Source organism: Montipora foliosa, chromosome 3 (genome assembly GCF_036669935.1).
Source record: "Montipora foliosa isolate CH-2021 chromosome 3, ASM3666993v2, whole genome shotgun sequence".
Lineage (NCBI taxonomy): Eukaryota > Metazoa > Cnidaria > Anthozoa > Scleractinia > Acroporidae > Montipora > Montipora foliosa.
Window position 1 is genome coordinate 20,421,305 of NC_090871.1, and position 25,188 is coordinate 20,446,492.

General features: G+C 39.7%; 1 protein-coding gene across 1 annotated transcript in view; it reads right to left on the reverse strand.

Annotated features, from left to right (window-relative positions):
* LOC137997033 (midasin-like) overlaps nt 1-25,096 on the reverse strand; it is a 100,085-nt gene extending 74,989 nt beyond the window's left edge. The window contains exons 1-15 of the mRNA XM_068842734.1: nt 24,884-25,096; nt 23,818-24,744; nt 21,839-22,074; nt 16,819-16,936; nt 15,717-16,578; nt 15,072-15,321; nt 14,609-14,713; nt 14,109-14,222; nt 8,981-9,052; nt 8,792-8,867; nt 8,022-8,290; nt 7,033-7,211; nt 6,446-6,537; nt 1,078-1,194; nt 328-474 (exon numbers count right to left, since the gene is read on the reverse strand). Coding sequence (XP_068698835.1) covers nt 328-474; nt 1,078-1,194; nt 6,446-6,537; nt 7,033-7,211; nt 8,022-8,290; nt 8,792-8,867; nt 8,981-9,052; nt 14,109-14,222; nt 14,609-14,713; nt 15,072-15,321; nt 15,717-16,578; nt 16,819-16,936; nt 21,839-22,074; nt 23,818-24,744; nt 24,884-24,991 — 3,672 coding nt within the window. The 5' untranslated portion in view covers nt 24,992-25,096. The remainder of the gene's footprint in view (nt 1-327; nt 475-1,077; nt 1,195-6,445; nt 6,538-7,032; nt 7,212-8,021; nt 8,291-8,791; nt 8,868-8,980; nt 9,053-14,108; nt 14,223-14,608; nt 14,714-15,071; nt 15,322-15,716; nt 16,579-16,818; nt 16,937-21,838; nt 22,075-23,817; nt 24,745-24,883) is intronic.
* Between the last annotated feature and the right edge of the window lie 92 nt (nt 25,097-25,188).

The window sequence follows — 25,188 nt, forward strand, 5'->3', positions numbered from 1 at the left end:
CCGACGAAGTCCTGAAATTTTCAAGCTTCTCTACGCAATTGCTAAAATTGCATTCATAACTGCAAGGATCATAGCTCACTTGATTTCATATCCGCAGTTCAATATGGTTCATTTCATATGTGAAGAATATCATATTACAAAATTTTGAGGAAGCTGCTGCCTAAACAAACTGAGGTTCATTAAATGTGTAGATGCCTTCTCCATGGTTGGCACTGAAGGGCTACAACGCACGTTATGGGTCACCTTTGGAGACACTTGCACAACATCATGTTGTACTGATAAGCACGGTAAACTCGAAAACCACTTACTACAAATACTTGCGCTTACTTGCAAATCAAGCATTATGGCAACAAGTTTCTTGGCATAAGAAAGTGGCAGCTTGCATCTTTGATGAAGAATCACCTCCAGCTCTGAGCTAGGAAGTTCGTCAAAATGGAGTTCCACGAACCGGTTTCGAAAAGCCCTCGATAGTATCTAAATGCAAAAGAAAAGTGAAGAGCCACCACTCGCTTTATTTCACTTTATTAAACACACTTGCTCCTTAGAAATTGTGATTTAATTAAATGAGCATCCAGTTGGGTATCACAAATATTGAACGGCAACTGGGAAATAAAAAAAAAAAAAATGAAGAATGAACCTACGATGATTGATTGGGAATTCAAGGTTGAACAAGACAGCTCAGCAACAATTCAATTGTTTCAGTCAACGCTAACTAAATGCGCAATACCATTACAGTCTTTTTAGCTGTACTTTAGTGCTTGGGCACTCCTTCAAGAGATGAGCTTAATGTTGTGTGACTCAATTGATTTTTATATTCGTTTCAGTTCCTGGTCCAGACGCTAATTGTTTTCATAGTTATTGGATGAATTAAACACCACAATATTATTGAAACATTAATTGCACTTTACGCTTGGGAATTACAGTGATTAAAGAGTATACACAACATCTTTGAACAACATGAGATGGTGGTCATTGATCTAAAAACATTTCCACAAATGTATTCTCCTCCATGCAATATCTGGAGAGACAATTCAAGAGACATGTAAAGCCAAAATTATACATTTCAACTAAAGGAACCTTTCTTCCACCATAATGTCCAGGAGGATTCTGAGTAGCAAACAGCATGAACATGGGATGTGCAGCAATAGTCTCCTGTGTTTCAGGAATGAACAGCTCTCTGTTATCATCCAGCACCTGTATACAAGACAAAATAAAGATTAAAAAAATTAGTTGTAACATCCTTCTGCTATCCGATGCTCACTCAGCAATAGAAGTATGTAAGAGGCCACCAACGAAGACAGTGATAGGGCTTAATTTGGGTGGCTGTGGAGTTTGCCATTCACATACCCATATTTTGGGGGGAGCAGGGTAGCTGAAGTGGTGAGAGCACTCCCCTCCCATAAATGTGTCCTGGGTTCGATTCCCAGCCCGACAATATGTGTGCAACCCTGCGGTGCAACACGCGTTTTTTGGCGGGACATCCATGTTAAAGTTAATTGACACCCGTCAAAACAAGGTATCCGATGACCAGTGTCACGTGACCATATCGCGGGCTCAAGTTTAAAGCTCATCGAGGTCAACTGTTTATTTTTACGTTGACCGCTGACCAGGTACTGGATTTTTCGATTGGATCGCAGGCTCAAGCCAGGTTAACTTGTAATAATAAATAGACCACTTTCATAAATGGCGACCACTTTTTAATTCTTTTGCTTTTATGTTAATTAGACCTACTGCCCTCATTTTGAAACAAATATCCTTTTGAAATTTGCTCGTCGTAGCGAGGCAAGAAAGGCTTATTAGCATTAAACAAAAAAATATCTTATTTGGCCGCCATTATGAAAGAGGTCTATAGAGCGACTTTTGTATGACCTTGAAAAAGTGTTCGCAATTTGTTTCACTGGCGAATGTTTGGCAAGATTAAAACAAAGCTTCTCCTTATTCCCACCAAGAAATCTCCTAATATGGGCAGTAAACAGTTTGATTGCCCAATCACATTACTGCATTTCAAATGATGTCAAAACAAAACTTTCCAGAAAGTTCCACGGGGAGATGACGTTGTTTGCATCCTTCTTTGCTAAGCTAATGAAAATTCACCTCTGTTTGTTTTTGTTCAATAACCCAATTAAATGTTTTGCATTTTCGTTTACTTTCTGTTTTTACGTTTATTTTTTAAGGTCATATGAATGTCACTCTAACACGGGAGCTCCACTTTTAGGCTCGACTGAATCTATACATTACTAATTTTATTACAGATTGCTGGACAACAGTTGATACCAGCTTATTATATGGTCAGCTGAATGGTCCTTCCATATAAATGAAGGTTTTACTATTACGCAGTGGCGCGCATGGGTATCCCTAAGGAGAGATCTTACAGTTCTGTGAAATTTTGCTTATCGAAGCTAAGAAAGTATTACTGAACATCACTTTAATCACTTAAAGGTTATGCCGTTACTTTGGAATACGTATCCCAAGGGCTGTCATCATGACATCATCTAGCTGAGAACTTTTAAGATAGTACAAGTTTTTTCTTCGTGCGTTACCACCTGAATTATGTAGCAATTGAAAATTTTCTACAGCGATTAACTGACCAGGTCACTGGATGAAACTACAATAGTTTTACATCGAATATGTAAATTATTATTAGTGCGTTGGAAGTAGATGGATAGAAGAAAGTGAATAGAGAGGTGAAGGTTGTGGAAGGGCTGATGCATAATCTTGTGTAGGATGGGATGTCGGTTGTCGCAGATCAATAGGTGTTTGTATACTTGGTTGCATGTAGTCACAGACAGGTTGGGGCTGATAGTAAGAAGAAAGGTAACACGTACAAGAAGAAGAAACCCAGTTGGCAAATAAGGATTGAGAAGAGCATAGGGGAGTTGCAACAGGATTTGGCAAGGGTTGAGGAGATGCGGAAGGTGATTGTGCTTGGGAGGAAAGTAATAAATCGGTTGAATAGGAGGTATCAAGTTGTTGAGAAGGGGACGTTTGCAGTGAGGTCATTGTTGAACGGGAAGAACCAGTCTGGGAGAACGAAAATTCGGTGGTTTGTAGACAACTGTAGGAACGTTACACAGAACATGCACCTTGTTCAAGAAGAACCAGAGTCAGTCAAGAGGAAGAGAAGATTAGTGTGGATGATGTGGAAAAAGGAATTCGGAAGATGGAGAATTGGAAGGCTCCAAAGTCCAGATGGTGTAAGGGGGATTTGGTTAAAGAGGTTTAAGATGTTACCTGGGTTGATTTTGGAGAGTTTGCATGTTCGTTCGACAGTGTAGAGATGCAAGTAAAGGGGAGGACAGTGTTGATACAGAACAGTTGTTCAAAGGGGACAGCGGCTAGCGACTACTGGCTAATTGCACGTTTGCTGTTGATGTGGAAGTTACTGACTGGAACCCTGGCAGAAAAGCTGTATGGACATTTGCAGGGTAATAAGTCGTTTCCAGATAAGCAGAAGGGTTGTAGGAAGTGGTTGCAGGCTACAAATGATCGGTTGTTAATAAACAAGGCAATGTTAAGGGAGGCTCAGAGAAAGAAAGGGTGTTTGGCAAGTGGATAGATTATCAGAAGGCCTATGATATGGCTGTGTTGACGTCAAATGTGGGTTAGTGTTATGCGACACAGGGATCAAACGTGGAATATGCCAGGGGGACTCCTTGCCTCCACTGCTCTTTGTTCTTGCGATGATCCCTAACAAAACAAAGGGAGAACATTGGGTACAAGCTTGAGAAGGATCAGAGGTTGATCAACCATTTGTTGTTCATGGACGATCTGAAGCTGTATGGAAGGTCTGAAGAGGAGCTGGAGAGTTTTGGCTGGACAAGTGTGCTGTGTTGGTGTTGAAGCAGGGGGTGAAAGTTCCATGTGAAGGAATTGTGTCGCTGGACAACCAGGTGATAGGTGAGGTTGACAAGAATGAGCATACGTACTTGGACGTGTTGGAGGGTCCAAATTATTATGCTGTGGTGGTGTGCTCAGACATCATGCCTTCGTTTGCTTTCAGCCCGATAACGTGGGTTGCGCCTTTTTTTTGCATTTATTGTTTATTGTTGTATATATTATTATTATTGTTTATTATTATTATTATTCCATTTCTCTCCAGTTTGTCGGGTGTTTTTACTGGGTAATGTTTATTGTGTCTCAGCAACTCCCCATAGCTTACAGACACAACAATTTCCTCAACAGGTGAGCAGTTCCAAGGATGGCCTATAATTGTACACTTCCAAGGAAGTCAGGTACATCTAGCTTGCCAAACCAGGTCTTTGCACCTTTTGATATGCTTCCAAGAGCACCAATCACGATAGGTATTATTGTGACTTTCGAGGCTCCATGAATCCTTCTGATTTCAAAGCTACAATAGTTCCTGGTACTTTTCAACCTTCTCCTCTTCAGTTCTGGTGATGTTCTGGTCTGCTGGCACAGCTATGTCAATAAGTGTCCATTTCTGTGTATCTTTTTGCACTAGAGTAATATCTGGCCGATTATGTTTCAGCACTTTGTCTGTGTAGATAGTCATGTCCCAGGTAATCCTCACTTCTCCATTTTCTGTGGTTGGCAAGGGTTGATGGTCGTACAACTTGTCATTACACTCTATGCCATAATTCCTGCACATCTCCCAGTGTACCTGCAGGGTCACCTTGTCGTGGCGCTTCCTATACTCTCTCTGGGCAAGCTTCTTGCTTCGTACAGTTTCAGTGGCATCTCCACACAATCTACACAGTGGTGTCTCTGAGGTCTTATCTATGCTGTACATGATAGAGTTTATCATCATCATCATCATTATTACTATTATTTTATTATAGAAGGAGATGAAGGAGAAGGTCAAGTAAAACAGGAGTAATTAAGGAGGGTTAAACTGGTGGCGAGGTCGATGTTGTATGGTGGGAATTTGATTAGACCGATAAATGCATGGGCTATAGCTGTGGTGAGGTAAAGTGCAGGGATTTTGGACTGGAGTGATCGGGAAGGCAACAAAGAAGTTGACAATGTTTGGGGCATTCCACAAGAAGGGTAGGTTGTATATGAACAGGAAGAATGGCGGGAGGGCGGGAGGGGATTGATCAGTGCATATGATTGTGTGAAGGAGGAGGAACTTGGTCTGTTCGGATATGTCAAGGCAAGTGATGAGTACATGTTGAAGATTGTTGGAGATATGTTGCAAGTGGGAGAAACGAAGAATGAGTACAAAAAGTAGGTGGAGAAATCAAGGAAGGAGACATTTCAGGAGAAGATGTTGCATGGGATGAGAGGTTGAGTATTTTGGGGAAGAGCACAGAAGGGTATGTTTTTGCTGCTGCATGGGAATGTGGCGAGTGGTTGTATTGGCAGAGGAGGCATGATAGGATGGGTTTAAGGGTGTCCTGGGAGCTTTGTCAGAAGCAGGGTGTGAAGTGTATTGATGCGTGGTATAAGGAGGTCCTGAATGAGGAGAGGATTTCGGAGGATGGGAACATGGAGATCTGGTGGGACAGGAGCATCAAGACAACACAAAAGATGGAACATACTCATCCAGATGTTACAGTGGTGGATCGAGCAGGTCCGGAGTGGATGTTTGTTGATTTCTTGGTGCCTTGGGACAGGAATGTGGTGACTAAAGAGGATGAGTAAATCACCAACCACTCTCCTCTGGCAGAGGGAATCGGAAAGACGCATTCAGTGTCAATGAAGATCGTTCCGCTGGTGGTTGGTCGTTTGGATGTGGTACCTGGTTGGTATTAGGGTTTTTTGAAAGATCTTGAGATTCCAGATGCGTTGGGAGGAATGCAGGCATCCGCAGTCATTGGTACCACCCTAATCCTATAGAAGACGCTTAGTATCTAAGCCCCAGGTCCAGGGCCAAGGCTAAGCGATGTTTATGCCTGTGGAGTGAGTACCACCTCCTCAGGTTGTTCTGTTCACAGGAAGTCAACTGAAGAATTATAATAATCATTATTAGTATCACCCAACCAGTGGACTAATGCAAATGCTGCATTTTGATTGGCTATGCTACTACAGGACTACTAATAGTCCTCACGTAGCGAAAAGCGTGACGTTTTCTTTCGCTTTATTCCCAAATAAATATATTTTCAACTTGCATTTGTTAACTTTATCATTGCCTTTTCTGTCCAACTAGTTGGGTGATACTAAAACAATTAGACCCTTTGCCCTCAAGGGCCACAGGTCAATAGCCCATTCAGCTTTGGCTCATGGACTATTGACCCGTAACCCACAAGGGCTATGGGTCTAATTGTTAATTATTACTTGAGAAAGGCTCAACCAACCATAACTGAGAAAAATGTTTCATTCAACAGTTACTCTTTGGCAAGCTATTGTTTTCTCACACTTCTTTAAATTTTGCATTTTTTCTTTATTTTGTACAACCCTCAGGATAGGACTGACGCTTGAGGTACTTATCTTGCACTAGGTCACTAATAGTAGGCTAGCACAGCAAAGATATAATGATATTTACCCTATTAAGAGCTTCCAGTACGTCAGATGGGGCTAAATTGAGTTCATCCAAAATTATCCAATAGCCTCTCCTCATGGCATCTACCAAAACCCCTGCAAATAAGAGAAAACATCAGGAACCAAAATTGAGGTTTTGTCTTTACAAAATTGAATGGCATAAAGACTAACAAGGCAAGCTACAGCACAGAATCGTTTGATACATTAAGTGGCCATTTACATGGGAAGGAGAAGATTTTGGAAAAAAAAAGAACTTTCATTTTGTTTTTATGCAGATAATTAATTCTGGTTAGGGTTTAGCTAGTGTCATTCAAGGTGATAGCTGAGAGAAACTCTTACTGTCACTTCTCTTGGATATCTATCTCCTGCATACACCATAACCTGATAGTGCATCCTGAGCTGTCACCATTTGTTGAACAAAAAAACTAAGTACAAATGTACACAGCCCCTATTAGATGCCAACCACAACCAGAAAATTGAATTAGGCACCACTTTTTTTCTCAACAAAAGGGTGTTAAAGGTCTGCAGCCTTTTTTCAGTGAATTAGCATCTGTGGAATTACTGAACATAATAATAATAATTATTACTAACCTTCTTTGAAGACAAGTTTACCATTTTCATCCGAGGTGTAACAGCCAAGGTATTCTTGAATATCTGTGTGTTCATGGTTATTAATTCTAACACAGTGGTTACCTGATGCCTTAGCAAGCCACTGAATGAGGCTGGTTTTACCAACAGAAGTTTCTCCTTGAATTAAGACTGGAAGTTTCCTGGCAAAAGATACAATAACGTTTATGTACATCATCCCTTGCTTACATGTAGTTTACCATGAAATGCAAGAAGCTTATGGCTTACAGTCATGGTTACCAGTCACACATGCCCCTCAGCCACTTTTTTTCATTCTTCAAAAAATAAATTTAGGTGGACATCAATCAAACGTATCCATGATGAATTCAACATTGTTGCCAAGTGAACAGGATTATTGCCATGGAAACACTTCATCAACGTCCATCCAAATACAGTTTCAAAAAATGAAAGAAAACCTGTTGAGGGGCGTGTGTGACTAATGACCACCGTAATATGTCTTTATTGTGAGTCAAGCAAGAGGAAGTCTTGAAAAACTCAAAGGAAGCTAAGAGGGTCTACGAGGAGCTTTAAGTAAATCACCACTGCAGTTTTCCAATCACAGAAACAACTGCACATTCTGGTGCAATTATCAATTGAGTGCTGCAACACCAAGATGACTCATGGCATGATCGTGACATGCAAAGAACAAAATAAGCCCAGGAGCTGACCACAACGCAAAGAAAAATGCCAACACTGAGAGTGGAAAAATGAAAAGCTCTCAAATCATCTTGGTCTTTCTTTTCATATGAAAAGAAAAAAGGGCACAGAAAGTCAAAGCTAAATGGTTTAACTCCTATTTGGATCAGTAAGATGAACTTCTTCAGAGTAATCGAGTATCACCTCTGATAAAATTTATCACTCATACAAGTGTACTAAAATTAGTTTTGTGCGTTGAAAGGTTAAGGTTAAACTCTAGACAATGACATTGCCACTGGAGATGAAAGTACTGATACCTTGCTGCAACAACCCTGCTAAGATCCTTCAAGTTTGCCTTTACTGAAGCAGTCAACACATATTCTGGCAATACAAAGGGTTCTTTGCTGCCCATGGCAATCCAGAAACCCTCAAAATTGCAGAACTGTCCTTGGCCTTGTGGTGCAAGCAAAGGTTGTTTCAGGATGCTGGATGCATTAACGTGACCCAGAAGATGTTCCTTAATGAGGGACTCTACAGCAGGGTGGGATGAGCGGTCCAACTGTGTCAGAAAACTCAAGCAAAAACCCTGACATAAAGAAAATTGCACATCTTTCAATCAGCTATATTATATAAAATTCACTCTTTGCTGCATGAGCAATTCCAATGACATGACCAAGTACAGTTGACAGGCTGTTAAAAACAAAAACTACAAGATACCACAACTAGCAAACTATGCAGGCTGCTTACAAGAGCTAAATGTTTGCTATGGAGTGACTTGAGGAACTAAAGGCCTTCCAACAAACCAACAAATTTGTGGGAAAGCATGGAAAACTCCTATCCTTTAGCTACTGATAGTATACTATAATAACTACATGTTTGTAAGTTTAAAAGGAAATTGAAGCAATCATCCCTGAACAACCAAAATGAGAGCCTGTTTGCAGATTGCAAACAAAATAGTATTTTTTCCTTTGATTCTGCAAAAGGCAAAAAAAAGGACAGTGAAATTGCAATTATACATGTAATATTATTGGCATTGGGAATGATGAATGACAATGATAAGTACATGTATGATTGTGTATATACCAACCTCATAAATAGACCTCAAATAATTCTGATGAGGGTTTGGTGCTGCATATTGTAATGCTCTGCACAATGTCCTCAAACTAACAGAAACAAGAAAACACCAATATTATTAGCTTGCCATAACAGTAAGATAACAGATGTTGAAAATGTATCACAGTACGATATTTGCATTTAATTAATTATATAATCAAACCTGTAATGAGGCTTGTGCCCTGTGCCATCAGTCAGTTTCTCCTTTGCTTCCTGCTTGACAGTGACGTAAAACCTGTGCAAAAAGACCTCAGTTTTATACAAAGTGTAGTTTAGGGGAATTTACACCAATAAGGTCCAATGATCAAGGTAGTAGATGGCAATGCAGCTTGGCCAACTGCTATAATTCTGCTGAGATTAACCCACCAACCAGAATAAGATTTGTCCCGAAAGGGCTACACTTCAAGTTTTGAATAACACTTATTATTAAAAACTGAACTACGAATATCAGATTTCCAGCATTTTCATTGGCTCACCAGACACAGGCTATCAGTTCATATAATTATCTGCTGTACCTAATATGATCAAGGAACGCGTCAGCAATAAAGCGAGCTGAAAACATTTCTGCAGCTCTGAGAATAAATGGCCAACAAAAGGCAGAAATGACCAAGGCAGAAATTGACAAGTGTCAAGTATTTATGAGTCAATGAGTCAATTAGTCATGAGTCAATGAGGAAACGAGTTAGTGCAGTTAATTAAACCATAAAATGAAAGCTAAAATTTCAGAGAGTGCTTAGGCCTAATCACTGAAACAAGGGCTTAGGCTTAATCAACAAATTATTGCTATATTGACTGTGAGTCTCATTGACTCATGAATCATGACTCATTGACTCATTGACTCATTTGACTCATAAAACATGCGTTCTCGAAATTGATGCTTTCATGAAAGAGTTGTTGATCCTGGAGTTTTAAATACAACCATCATTATTTCACTCAGGCTTGCTGGATGTAAAATGATTGTAACCAACTCCGTGTTACACGCCTCATTGGTTATCTATCACTTCATATCCAGTGTGCCCTGACAGATTAATAATTGTTAAATATATGCCTTGTTAACTTTCAGTCTTTATAACAAATCTAATAATTTATAAATGTATGGGTGCTTTTAACTTTAACCCTTTTGCCCAAATGGGGACAAGTGAATCGTCTTGCATTAGACAGGGTGAAATCTATAAAATTATCTCTCTTATGATAATAATGATTTTTATTCACCAGATAAAAATAAACATCAGATGTTACAATATCTATATGCGCAAAATACAAGAATATAGAGAAGGATGTAAACTAATTTCTGAACATTGAAGTTCTAAAAATTTAAATATCATATAGCTAAGTTATACTTAAAACTTAGTCTACCAAAAAAGCTATTTTTAAAATATACTGTAATGTATTAATATCAGGTCTTACACTAGATCTGTTCCTAAGGCACACAGATAATTCTTTACACCTAGGGAGTAAGCTATGGAATGGATGGTCCTTGTGTTTCAATTTGTTAAAAAGGCGGCAGTCACATTTGTCAACAAGCACTATAATTAAAATGTTATAGCTAACAGATTTGTAGTGACTCTTATAACATCTTTTTAAAAACCTTTGGACACAGTTAAGATCAGAAACACTAGCTGCACAGACTGAAAGGCCATACAATAAATTATTTTTTGAAAGCACAATCGCATTAAAGAAGAGATCTAAAGGGTTAAAAGGGCTCCCAATTGATTTGTATAGACATCTACTGCAAGTGGTTGTTTTAGGTCTCTTTTAAGGTAATTAATTTACATCATCTTCAGATATGACAAGAGATTCCATGAGTAAGAGTGAAGACGGTAAAAAAGGTTAATGCAGGGACCACAAAATTCTATGATTTGCAGGTTGATTAAAAGCCAAACCAAAATGTACAAGAAGGGAAGGAAACAGTAGCACAAGGATAACATGTATACTTGTTGATCTAATATACATGTAACAACCAGCCTTGTAACTGGCTTGACCTGTTGCTCATGATCAGTCTCATCAACTAAACCATCTGAATTAAGGGAGGTAAATGCAGCAAATTTATAGTGGAGACAGGCACAATTCTAAACAAATTAAGTGTAGGAGGTGAATCCAACAACCCAAAAATAATACTAAACACAGAATTTACTTAGAAAACATTACATGTAATATACTAATCAATGAACAAAATGATATATGAAATGAATCATATACTGATTATAGCGTCGCACCAGATCACGAGGTCACGGGTTCAAACCCCGTTGAAGTCCTGAATTTTTCAGGCTTCTCTAAACAATTGCTAAAATTGTGTCCATAACTGCGAGGATTATAGGATAATATCCACAGTTTAGTACATGACTCATTTCATATATCATTTTGTTCATTGATTCATTCCCCATGGGAAAATCAGAACCCACAAATGACTAGTTCCCAATGTCAGTGGCTTCATAGCTCAGTTGGTTACAGCGTCGCACCGGTATCGCAAGGTCAAGGGTTCAAACCATGTTGAAGTCCTGAATTTTTCAGGCTTCTCTACGATCATAGCTCTACTTGATTTACTTGATGTAATGTACTGTAAACTGAATCAAACCACAAGGCTAAATAAAAATGAATTTAACCCATTTATGTACTCCTCGCAGTGAGACATATTTTACTCTCTCTAACGCCAGACGATTTTAGTTGGGGGCCTGAGGAGTCCATGGGTTTAGTGATACGTAACTTCTTTTAGTATCACCCAACTAGTGGACTAATGCAAATCCTGCATTTTGATTGGCTACGCTACTAGAGAACTATTAGTAATAGTCCTCGAATAGCGAAAAGCGTGACGCTTTCTTTCGTTTTATTCCCAAATAAAGATTTCTTCAACTTGCATTTGCTAACTTTATTATTGCCTTTTCTGTCCCACTAGTCGGGTGATACTTTACCAATTAGACCCTTCGCCCTCAAGGGCCATGGGTCAATAGCCCATTCGCCTTCGCCTCATGAGCTACTGACCCATAGCCTGCAAGGGCTACGGGTCTAATTTTAATAATACTACAGTCTACAGAATGCTGCTTGTTCCTTGTTTACAGTACCGCTCAGAAATACGTTAACCAAAATATGCGCATAATACGCGTATATCTATACGCGTATGTGCGTATAACCATACGCGAGTACGCGTATGGTTATACGAACATACTTGTATATATATACGCGTATATGCGTATACAGATATACGCGTCTGCCTCATTAGCTTGCTTATTGTTCTAAACAATACACGTAGCTTGACAGCAATACAATAGTACATGACTACGAACTACATGACGAAGACGCACTTTCACAAACAGCTGTCGTGTTCGGAATACAAACCCACGCAAGGATGTTTATTTCATCGATAAACATGCAGTTCGGGTTCAGAGTTATTTTGTTTCAAACTATTAAAAGAGAAAATAATATACACATAAATACAGAATTAAAGTAATGTTTACAAAGATGCAAGTAAGCTATAATAAGGGTTATGGGATTAAATGAGAGTGTGGCGACCAAAGTAGCGAGTACTTTCGAGTTTGCGCTCATCGTGCTCACCTTCTTAAGGATAGACAAAGCTTAAATACGGGACCTAAATCTGGCTGTTGGGTTGATTCCGGCGCTAGTGTTCGTTGCAGTTCTTGGAAATTGTTTGATTGACCTCGCCTGTGATGCATAAACGAATACTATACTCGTTGCTTTTAAAGTTCATGGTGTTGCGTTTGCTGTCACGACTTTGTGCGTCCGTGCGTCGGCATTTGTTTACTCTCAATTCTATTTGAATGTCTTCAATAAAACAAGATGGTGTGTTGTCATTTTCTTTGAATTTCACTAACTTGATTGAGCGGTGCAGTTTATGGGATCAGTAAAAAATTAAAGGCCGGTTTACACGGTGCAACTTGTCGGCCCGATTCTGTTGCTGCAACAGATTTTTTTACGTCGGGCCGATTTTTTTCAAAGCCACCGCCAAAAATCGGGCCGACAAGTCGCACCGTATAAACCGGCTACATTCCCTTCCAGACATAAAAAACAGTAACTGTTTTTTTAAAAGTGGTTAGAATGAAATCTTTCAAGCTCTATTGAAAAGATTAGATTATGGTGAAATTGCGACATAATAAGTCGTGTAGCATTATTTATCTTTGTTGTAGCTTAACAATTAAGTGGACATCAGAAATTTCTTTAAAATGCGACGTTATTTTCTAGGAATTAAAAATTTTCCTTCTTCTTGGCATTGATGAGCTTTCACAGATTTCTCGTACCCTGCGATCAGGCATTCTTTTTGTCCTGAGAGCGAAAGACGGCGACAGCGTAGGTATAAAACAAAAGAGGCAAAATTATTTTCATGGCGTGACTGATTTCTGAACAATCGGATCAATTTCAAACTGTGAATATTATTTTTCACTCCCAATTTCACCGTGTGAATTTTTATCCTTAACTTCATGCCGTGAAAGTTTTCACCGATCATTCACCGATCATTAGTTTCACGCCAAGAGTGAAAGTTTCTTTTCGTAGAGTGACCACAGCGTATTCACGCTGTGAAAATTGAAATTCATGCACCGCGACCGTGAAAAAATTTCACGGTTTTCAATGAAATCCATAAACCCCCTTTTTGCATGAAGGGCCACAAATGATACACATATTTAAATGCCAAACTTAAGACACATTTTTCTTTACATTCTGATTCATAAACATTGAATTACTTTTACTTAAATTTGTTATCCAGTAAATTCGCGATGCGAAGCAACTTGCGCGTTTGTAACATGATAGCTTTTGGAGTATGTAAATTTTCTGTTATCGGCTCGTGGCTTTATTCAGATCCAAAAGTGCTCTGTTTTACACAACAATGCAACACAAAGGAAATTTATGGTACTGAATAACAAAGGAAAAGCAGACGCGCATGTATATGCATTCATACGCGTATGAATATACGCGTATGCGCGTATTAACATACGCGTATGTGTGTATACACTGCGTATGCGCAGTTAACGTATTTCTGAGCGGTACTGTAGCTTTGTTTACATGATTCTCTGGGAAATTGGTTGCCTCTTCAAGGATTTTGGGTTAAAATTATCAAAACATGATATCTGCACAAATTAGTAGTTCATTTAAGTTCTACAGGCAGGGTACCCACAAGAAATCTGATAGGGGTCAAACTGAGGTCAGTACCAGTGGGTCTAAATACATTTGCTTAAGTCTATCTCTTGACTCCTCAGGTCAGGTTTTCCTAAACCTGCATTTTAGATGGGATAATAACAAAAATCTAGACATGAAAGAAGAAAATATCATACTGCATAACAAACCTCACAATTCCATCCACAATAGCAGCATTTGGAGACAGACCCTTAAGGTAATCCACAGCCAGGATCCTTAAGTCAGCAGTGTCTTCCAACTCACTCACAAAGATTTCTGTAAACCTGGAAAATAACGTAATACATGAAACATTTCAAAGTAGCAGTTCTGACTTGAACTGCCATAATTCTTAAGTGTCTACATGTATCACAGTTTCACATAAATTTACACTCCTTCCATGAGTAGGAAGCACTCCTACAATAACTCAAATTGATTTTCCTTTGTTTCAGATTACGAAAATAAATATTACCCAAAGAAAAAGCCACATTGAACTGGTTTGAGTACACGCACTTCCTGAGATTTTAGCAACGTTATTGGTTAATAACACACATTTTTTATGATTTCATTGCAATGCTGAAAGCAAAAAGGTTTGTAATTCAGTGGAATGCTTAAAACTATTACTATTTACTATTTAATGAATCATAAAATACTATCTGTGAAGGAATTCTACCTGTTTCTTATCCCTGGTGGTAAATCCTTTTTTCCCACATCAGTGGCTGGATTCATGCAAGCAAAGAGACGGAAATTTTCATGTCTCACAGTAGGTGTGACATCACTACCAAATCAAAACAAACAACTAGGTCAGTTGTTTCTATGATAAACACCAAAATAAAATTAGTTTATCAGACAGACTATTTGGTAGATACTGCAAGTAGGTAAATTTGTAGATACATTGTAAACAGGGACTTAGTCAGGCAGGCAGATGGAGAAAGAAAAAAGGTTGTCAGGTACAAGCAAAGTAGGTAGATACATGAACATCAAGAGGCAGTTAGACTGAAACAGTACATGTAGCTTGGTTAGGTTTCCCTCACCTATCAGTCAGCCAGCAATAAAGAAAATGATTTCATCATGACATACATAAATAATTACTAATTTTTAGTAATGAGATAAGTTCCCAGGGTAAGGGACCTTACCCTCTTTCCATGAGTACAAGAGAACCAGATGAACTCTCTAGCAAACCACAAAGACACTCTAGTGTCTCTGGCATTGCCAAATTGATCTCATCAAGTAAAACCCAGTCTCCATTTCGCAAGGCTTGTACAACTGTACCCTCGACAAATCTGAAGGCCATTGCACTCTCTGCATTCTTCTGTTGCTTTTTCAGCTGTTGAATGTCCTGCTTTAAGTTTTGCCACTCTACACGAAGATGACTAACTTGATCATCTGTTAATGTTAGAGAGAGAATCAGTCCTATAGTCAGCACTTATGTCCAGAAAATTTAAAGTCAGTAACAAATTTATTACTTGTGGATGCGCACCAAAATGCTGATATCTAACTTTAAGTATCCTCGTTATTCAACACAAAAGTTTTGGTTCAAATTGTCACTTACATGTATTTAGCAAGAAAATTTTTGACCTTGACAAGGGTGTGATATAAATATAATATATTATTATGGAACAGGCAAAAAAACATCAGGGAATACAACTTTTAAGAGGGAAGGTGCCTGGTTATCCCTCATTAAAAAGGTTTAAGTTTCCATTTAGTTAGCGACTCTATCACAATTTAAAATAAATTATTATTAATCTTTGAATGGTACATCGCTTCACCTTCCACCTCACCTTTCATTACTCTCTTTAAAGCATTTTTTTGAGAATGCACCATCAACTTGAACAACATCTCCCACATTCCTTCAGCATAACACCTCTGTATGTGACCCAAAAATTTCACATTTTGTTTTCTTGAGAAAGTCTTGCAGAAGAGGACTTCAAATTTCTCCCTAACTGGAGCAACGATCTGTTTCATCTCCACTGGCTTGTAACCACCAAGGAGATCCGAACTGTCACTCTGTTGGCTCATATTAACAACTTTTAAGTTGGTTGCACACTGCGCTGCAAGGTATTGGACAGTGGAGGTCTTCCCAGTTCCTGTTTCTCCAACAAGTAAAACTGGTTCATTGTTTCTAATGCAAGCTGCAAGTTTCTCCAGCAGTACCAAGGAATGTCTAGTGTGAGCATATCTTGGAAGACTTTTGGGAATTAAGTTTGACAGTTCACTTTCTTGCTTGTTTCTTGTCAGAGTGATCCTACCAACAGTCAAAGACAAAGGTGAAATGTGCACACTGGGTTTGTAATTAAAACAGAAGAACTCAATCTTCTCTTTTGTTAAACCTAACTTGGCTCCAATTGCTATATCCAGCAACCTCCTGTCTTCTCTCTTTGGCAATGGAGCAGTGAAACAGTCCTGGGCTTCAAGGAACACATCCTTTGAATCTAGCTGAAAAGGTGACCCACAAGCAGTTACAGCAATTCTGCTGCACCACTTTATAAAGTCCCTTATTGATGAAAGTCGTTTGTCATGAGGCAAGCAGCAGTTCGTTGTATCAGGAGTAGAAACAAGTCTGGGATCTGCTGATAACAAGCAGAAAATATCCACAAGTTTAGCAGCCACTGTTTCCAGGTGTGGGTACTTCTTACACAGCACCTAAAAAAAATATTGGACAAATTATTACAAGTAGGAATGACCTTAATTTAAGTCTTTGAACAAAGGACTTCATCAAAGAACATGTCCATTAAAGAGGCCTTAACAACACCCTTACAGCAGATGTTCACGGGTTGTGTGCATGTAAATGGTTTAAAGTCATGACATAAAAGTACCGCTAGTTGCAGGCAAAACCTATACGCAAAATGCCTTCTAAATTGCCATGTCACATGCAAAACTCACATCTATTAGTTCCTCTTTTGAAAGGGACTCAACTTGTACCCTTGTCCACAATTTGTCCAAGATTGTAGAACTGGCACTTGTAATTGGATAGCTTGCTCCACCAGGACTGTTATATGATCTAGGTAGATGAGAGGTGTGTTATACATAGAGCTAAATAATTTTTTATCAAATCTTCAACCTACAAATAAACCCCTTTTTAGACTCATATCCATGAGAAGATGCATACTCATTCTGACAAAATCTAGGTCACCAAGTGTTCAATTCATGCCTGTTGTCAAAGTACAGTGAGTGTACCAATAAATTTATAGCAATAGGGTCATAGTAAGTTGAAGTTATGGTGACTGTTAACTTTTTTAAGGAGTAGAGATTGCAATGTTTACTGACTAAAGTTAATGTTTAGGCACAGGTAATGAAAACCATTTGTACCATTCATCAAAATGAGTGCATGTGAGTCTACTAATAAAATCCTGAAAATAAAAATTTGATAATCTTCAACAACAATATGAAAATTCCAAAGAGTTCATTCAAGCAATCTTCATTTCGTTTTTCCACTGTACAAAACAGTAACAACAGAAAAGTACATTACACAATGTTCATTTTGATAAAAGCATTGCGCCACATCGCTGTTATCTAGTTCAGTCAGCAGTCTCTCTTGCATGCTTGCTCCTCTCTTGGCATTGTCAGTTCCACACTTTCTCGCTTGTTTAGTTCTTCTTAAATCTTTGTTGGCTTGGTGGCAATGGTTTTACCCATAAACCCGAAGACCTTAACAGAAGTGTGGTCCTTTGGAAACTGTGACCCTTATGTTTATGGCAGAGTAAGAAGACCATCATTTTGATGACAATTCACTGTATCCTGAGTCTTAAACCGCGCACAGGTGGCTCAGTTGGTTGAGCACCGGGCTGCCATGCGGGAGGTCATGAGGTCAGCTCCGGCTGGACCAACACTCAGGGTCTTAAAATAACTGAGGAGAAAGTGCTGCCTTTGTAATTACACCTGCATGTGGTTAGACTTTCAAGTCTTCTCGGATAAGGACTATAAAGCGTAGGCCCCGTCTCATAAATATCTTCCATGTTACATAGTCTCCTGTGGGACATTAAAGAACCCACACACTATTCAAGAAGAGTGGGGGATGAAGTTCTCGGTGTCGTGGCTGTCCTCTGTGAGTGTATAGATGGGTGGGTATAGCAGGTCCACATCAGCTGAATAGCTGCCAAAACTTCAACCAGCTCAAACAAATAACAAACAAACAAACAAACAAACAAGCAAACCAGCATGACCACCAATCCCAGGGCTCTGAAACCAAGGCAGCTTACAAAAAACAAGACTACCACCTCCTACAAAAGAACTAAAGAACTTAGGTGCCATTCTTGGATGCCACATGGCAAGAACAAACAGCCACCAACCTGCATAGAGGACTTATGAATGATGGCTTGTCCGTTCCAGAAATGCAACCACTTACTACACCTCACAAGAATGCCCACTTTGACCTCCTCCTCAGCTAGATCACCAATTTATGCCTTGTGATTTCTTGGAATTCTATAGTGAAGCGTTCTTTCTTTCCCGAACGAAATTGGGCAGAAAATCTGCAAATATGTAAGCTCTCTTCCTCTACCTTGTAAAAATCAGGTTCCAAACCAATGAGCAGCCTGTAGAGGATTGTTCCAGCATCTTTTGGCCTTATGCAAAGATGCTGTAACCTGCTTTCCACAGCCTAACCCTCAATAGCGATCATGTAACTGCAGATGAGGACCTTTCTCCATCACTTGAAAATATGACTGTAGTTCTTTGGCTCCAACTCAACCACCCAGTCCTACTTGATTAGCAAACGTCTGGTTCTGAGTTAGATAACAAAACCCTTGCTTCCCTCAAGCCATAGATTTCTCACGCCCTTGGTTCCCACCTTGATAAATTACACTCCATAGAGGACACCAAAGCCATGTGTGCTGGCAGTATCAACCCAAGATGCAATACTTCTTGTGTTTAGGACCAATCATGTTGTCATCCATTTGTGTCCTGCAATCTCTGCAAAACTGCTAGATGTCCCCACAATATGCATGATCTAATGGATTGTCGTAACCTGTAGACCTGACCATAATAGGCGTCCTTGGGCTCACTCACAACTCATAACTGGTGGCACTGATGACTTTGTGTGCAATGAATGTGACCCCAATGATGAGTGCTGTGAACCTGCTTCCCCAGTCATTCAAAGTGACAAGCCTTCTGCTCTCCATGTCAGAATCCTTCAGTACCCTGTCCTTAACATTGTTTACAGATGCGCTGGACAAAAATTTAGTGACACACTTCTTGCAAAATGATAGTTGAGTAGCCACTGTTGCTGCTGCTGCAAATTACTAGACTTTCTCAAAGTCCATTTTTCTGGGAGACATTATATAGCATATTTCATTCATTTGGCACCTCAAATTCAATATTAAATATTAAAAGTTTATTTTATTGTATCCTCACAGTGTTGATTTAGTCTGACAAAATGAACGATTTGACTTTTTTCTCAAAACTCTTTGTTCCTTGATGGTTTGAAGAGAGGAACCACACCAACTGTCACGCAGGACTTGCAGTAACAGCTACGATCATTGTATGGATGACTTTGCTGACATTTCTTTTTTCTTGGTGCATTTTCCTCAAAGAGCAATGTGCAAGTAATTTCCAGTAAAATATGATTGGCTCACATTCATAACATCACTTTTGACAGGTGGGCAGCAGACAACTCATTAATTAAGCAATTGTATCAGGCAAACTTTCTGCACCCTCTCTAAAGTGAAGAATGCCTGATCACAAGTTACCTCCAGACATACTGTTCAACATGCCGTCCAACGCTCCTACAATGCACCCAATAGCTCATTACTCTTAACTTTGAGAATTTTTTGACAATGTTTTTAACACCCGCATCTCAAAGTACAATAGCACCAGTGGCCCATTTAAAGCTGTTCTCAACTTTGGTCCTACCATACTCTACCCTGTCAGCATAAAGGGCAAGTCTCACATTACGACAGAAGCACCCTAGAAAAGATGCAAGACAAATTCAATGAACTCAAGGTAGCCAGTGTGTTTGCTAGACCTGAACAGGCCAATGTCCATGTGAAGTACTGAAATACCTCACTCCTGGTCAAGAAACCCAATGGTGGTAGCAGACTTGTGACATTGTTTGGTGAAGTAGCCCAATACAGTAAACCACAGTCATCCTTAATGCCTAATGTTGATGGCGTACTGTGAGGAAATTGGGTGGTGGAAGTACATAATTATTTTATGATCTCAGACCTGCTGAAGTCATTCTATCAAATCCCATTAGCTAATCAGTCCATGAAATACTGTGGTGTCACCACATCTTCCAAGGGCATCTTTGTTTAATTACTTGCTCTGCTGTGGGGATGCCACAGTCTGAAACTTGCTCAGAAAAGCTGTTCTGGGTGTCCTTATTTGGGAGGGGTGCATTGTTGAAATTGCACACGATTTGTACATTGGAGGAAATAGCCCAGTAGGTATCCTCCACAATTGGCAGAGCATTCTTTCCCTGTTCCAGGGCAACAATCATCAAGGGATCTAGGTGCAGTATAAACAAAGCGACAAAGTAATTGAACCGTCCAAGCTTTCAATATTCCTTGATCTCAATACCCATACATTACAACACAATTTCTTACAATGCGATTGACATGAACAGTTAGTTGGCAATGGTTCAAAGTATGAATGTCTCAAATGACTACTTAAGGTAAAGGTACACTTTATTTAACGTTGGAAGTTCCTTTACCCTCTGGAGGGTATTTTCCCAGGAAGCCAACCGTGCGCTCATTTTACCCCCTCTTTCCATCAGTGCTCCGTTTTAAGGGTATTTAAAACTACTTCGGCTACACTGAAAGGAAAGAAGTTGAAACAAGGATGTGAGATCCGGGGATCGCACTCGGGACCTTATGCGCCAAGGCCGCGCACTAACCGACTGTGCCAGCTACCAATTATTGTCCAACGCAAGGATGTCCTCAGTCAGAATTTCTCCAGCAAGTTGAATCTCATGCCTAGTGCCAAGTCTAAGGCTCATGGCAATAGTAAGCCTGCTCTTGTCTTCTGTGTCAATGACCTTGTTTTCAACAAAGGCGACGAGGACAAACTGAAAGCCCCCGACAAGTATCTCGTCATTGGTATGGGTGAGGACCTTTCCTGTGGACCCCAAAGTTTACCAGTTCACAGTTTCGCAGCAAGATTTACACTGTTCTCATGTGCGATTGCTACCCTGTAACCTCAACCATCCTGGTTCAGTCCCCACACGGTCTCATTTGTAGCCAGTCTGAATATGAATGTGACTCTGCTCAACCTATGCTGAGAGCCCCAACTGTCCCTGCTGCTGTCTGAGGATCTACAATCACTAACCCTGTTTTCCCCCAATCACCATGATCACACAGGATCTCTCTCCAATGCCAGAGGATATTGGACCTACCCCCTGCACTCCAACCCCCCCTCCCCCCAGACCCATGAACTCCAGACATGACACCACCGTACGACATGTACTTACCAGAAAATCTGGCTGCTTTCGTAGAGCCCGTTTGGGCACAATTCGGGTTGGGACTTCGACTAATCTCATGGACTCAATAGCTTTACTGTAAGTACAAACTTGACATCGAACTGATTGCCTTCTTTGTCACTTTGTTGTGTAGGTTGAAGGGTAGCAGATAGCCACATTGTTGTGTTCAGTTTATTGTGCTCATTACTCTAGTCCTTTGTTCATGTTTTTTCATATCCTATTGAGGATAGAGCAGGAGGAGGTAGTTCATGCCAATCCGTTGTTATCTCATTCAGTCAGTGATCTCTAATGCACGAGTGCACCCTACTTGGCATTGTGAGTTCCACACACTTTCTCTCTAGTTTGGTTCTCATTAAACCTTCATACATAGACAAAGTTTACTCTTTCTTGCTGTTGTTATAAATGCAACATACTGATGTCCTCTAGTTAACAAGAAAATACCTGTAATATTGTATCATCTCCCTGTATAAATAAGACCATTAATGTACATACCTCTGGGTTGCAAACAACTGAAATCCTGGTGATGCTTTTACAGAATTTCCATGTGCAGGTACTGACAGGGTGCGAGACTCCAACAACGGAATCAAAACAGATACAACATCCATGGGAGCCATGTCAATGTCTTCCAGCAGTATCCAATGACCTCCTTGCAGAGCCTGTAATAGAGGCCCAGGCTGCCAAACAAACTCACCTGGAGTGTCAGTGCAAATGTATGAACCTAACAGGGACTTGAGTTAAAAATAATTCATAAGTCAGAATAATAATAACTCATTATCTTTTTATCAATGGTGACTCAGCAATGCTTGTAACAAAATCTGAATGCTCCCTTGCGGTAATCAATGTTACAACCCCCTGATTATTAGTTCAGATGGTGTATGATACATGTACAAGTAATTCCCAAGTCATCATTCCTTCATTCCTTTAACCCATTGACTCCAGGAAGCAAGACTCAACAGATTTTAGAAAAACTAGTAGGAAAACTACACTTCACATTACACTCTAATTAGTTAATTCTGTTCAAATAGAGCAAGTTTCAATTGAGCGTCGTAAAACCAAGACCAAAGTAATTACTTTAGCCAATCAAAAAGGACGGAGACAATCCAGTAGATCAATCAAAACTCGAAGTAATTACACGTAGCCGACACAAAGCGCGGGAAAATATGCATGTGCGAGCCACGATTGGTTTTGGTTTCACTTGTGATTGGTTGAAGAAATGGCACGAGAACTTTGAACCAATCACTGAGTGAAGTAAATGCAAAACCAAAGCAATTCGCTAATTACTTTCGACACTCAATTGAAAACCGCTCTATAAGTGTTACACGGCCAACGTTTGCAAAAATGTAATCCCTCCTTGTACTCGTACATGTTCATTGCCGTGACTTTAACAACCTCAGTTCCCACAGCCTGTTCCCGTCTGACCTTGTAGCTCAGTCGGTAGAACAGCAGTGATCTAACCCGAAGGTCGTGGGTTCAATTCCCACCCCGGCCAGAGTTTTTCTCTGTCCTTGTGTGGGCCCATTTCCATTCATAGGGCTAACGCTCACATGGTTCATATGGGGAAGAAAAACTAGCACTTCACATTACACTCTAATCAGTTAATTCTTAACAGATTTTACTCCATCTAATGCCAGACAATTTTAATCGTGAACTGGGGGAGTCCAAGGGCCAGTGCCTGAGGAGTCAATGGGTTAACTGGGAAAACATTTCACCATATTCTTCTCTATAATTTGTTGGTTTAAATCACACCCTATCTACATCAGGAGTAAAATATAAAAAAAAATAGGGGATGCATTCCCAAGTACATGTATGTGACAAAGACAAAGTTTATTATGAGAACACCAGGATTTTAGAAAACTGGCGCACAGATGTCGGCACTTGCCCTCCACCAGTGCATCAGGGTTTGATGTGGGTTGAATTACTGTGATTTTCATAATTCTGCAGAATCTCACCTTCAAGCGCTAAGTGCCAAACTGCATTTTGGCTTCCATCAAATTTCGAAACATAGCCGGGCAGATCGACTCCGTCTCCAGAATGTGGATTGGAGTTTTTGTTTGGTTCACCGTTCAAGTATGATATCTTTTTGGAATTTCTTCAGTATAAAGATTAGTGCAGATTTCATCGCGCTAAGCACGAATGTACAATTGTACCATGCGAACCAAAGATACTGATTGGTAGGTTATGGACACCCATCAATTGATTTCAACAACCATGGTTTCAAGTCAACTCTTGATTGATGGAAGCCAAATGGCCATTGGCACTTGAAGATGAAATTCTGCAGAATTATGAAAATTGCAGTAATTTTGTTAACCAGTTCCACACTCTGTAAAGACGTTCTTTCCCTAGATACTCCCTGGAGCCTTTTTTTTAATCTAATGTTAAAATCATGATAAGGTGTCCAACACAAGGAGAAAAGGTAAGGACCCTCGCAAAAGAATACAAGTACATGATCTGTGTTGAGATGCAAAGCTTACCTTACTGTCAGTTTGATCTCCCAACTGAATCTTCATGAACTCAGGTGGGGTGGATCTCCCTACTGCCTTTGCTACATGTTCCACAAGAGTAGTTTTGCCACAACCAATAGGTCCCTCAAGAAGGACACCACAACCAGAAGCTACCGACAGGACAAGTGAGTGAAGGTTGTTGACAGTTGACGAAACCATAACTAATGATTTGTCCAGGAGATTTGACGCTTCAGTTAGCTGTGGTAAAACAACTCCACAAATGGTGGTGTACCTTCCAACAAAATCCTCTTCGCGAAAAAACGATCCATCAGGAGTAACAAGTTCCACTTCCATGGAGTTATTTCCAGTGGAGCAGGACTCCCTCATCAAATTCAATGAACCTTTTTCAAAAAAATCTTTAATCGATAACTTGTTTCCCTCGTTATTTGAAAAGCATTTTTCCAACAGGTTAAGTTTAGCTTGATCGGACATTTCCGTTAGCAGTGCAATGATGTGAACAGCAAACCATCTGACTTTGGCATGCTGGTATCCAATAAGTTCGAAAACGGGACTCCAGTCCCACAATTTGTGGAATGTTTGAAAATCATAACACAGGAGATTATAACCAGTTTTTAAAACACATAAGATTCTTTCATCAGATTGGTCTACTTTGCCAGACTGCTCTGAGAACACAGACAACAGAAAGGAAGACTTGAAAAATCTATAAACGAAGTCTTCAAAGTGAGAAAAAGGTAGCAAAGTGCTGAGAAAGTAACAGAATTCCTCAGAGCAAGGATTACTTCCAACATTCTTTTGCTTGATTAGCTTAGCTGCACGTTCAATGATTTCTAAAAGTATTGGTTTACAGTGCTTTACTATATAAAGGACGAAATCTTGATGAAGTACAAGTTCGGCCAACTTTTGTAGGAGATTCTGATTGTCCTGTAAACACCAGCTCTGTGAAACAAGAAAGATGACGATATGATAAAAGTAATTGCCACTTTGCTCGTACAAACGCACCTAGAGGTGAAGAATTCATACGCAAAAAGAAAGAATTGAACAAACGCTTCAGACAAGCTTATGTCAAAGATCAAACCTTCACTTGAAGAAACTGATTCAGTTCATCCTTCAAACGAGTGTCACAACTAGCTAAGCGATGTAAGGCGAGGAAAAAGTTAAAACGAAAATCCTTCGAACATTTCATTTTTCAGGACATCTTCTGCGCACATTGGTGTCTTAAATAGTACACAATGTACAACAAAAATCCATTTTTTCCAAAGGAAAACAAACTATATCTTTCAAGAAATTGCACGTGGAAAAAAATCACTGAGCCTTCGAATCATCAATTTAAATGTCTAGCGTTACACATCATTAGTGCCAGTTTTCACGGCAAAACAGCGA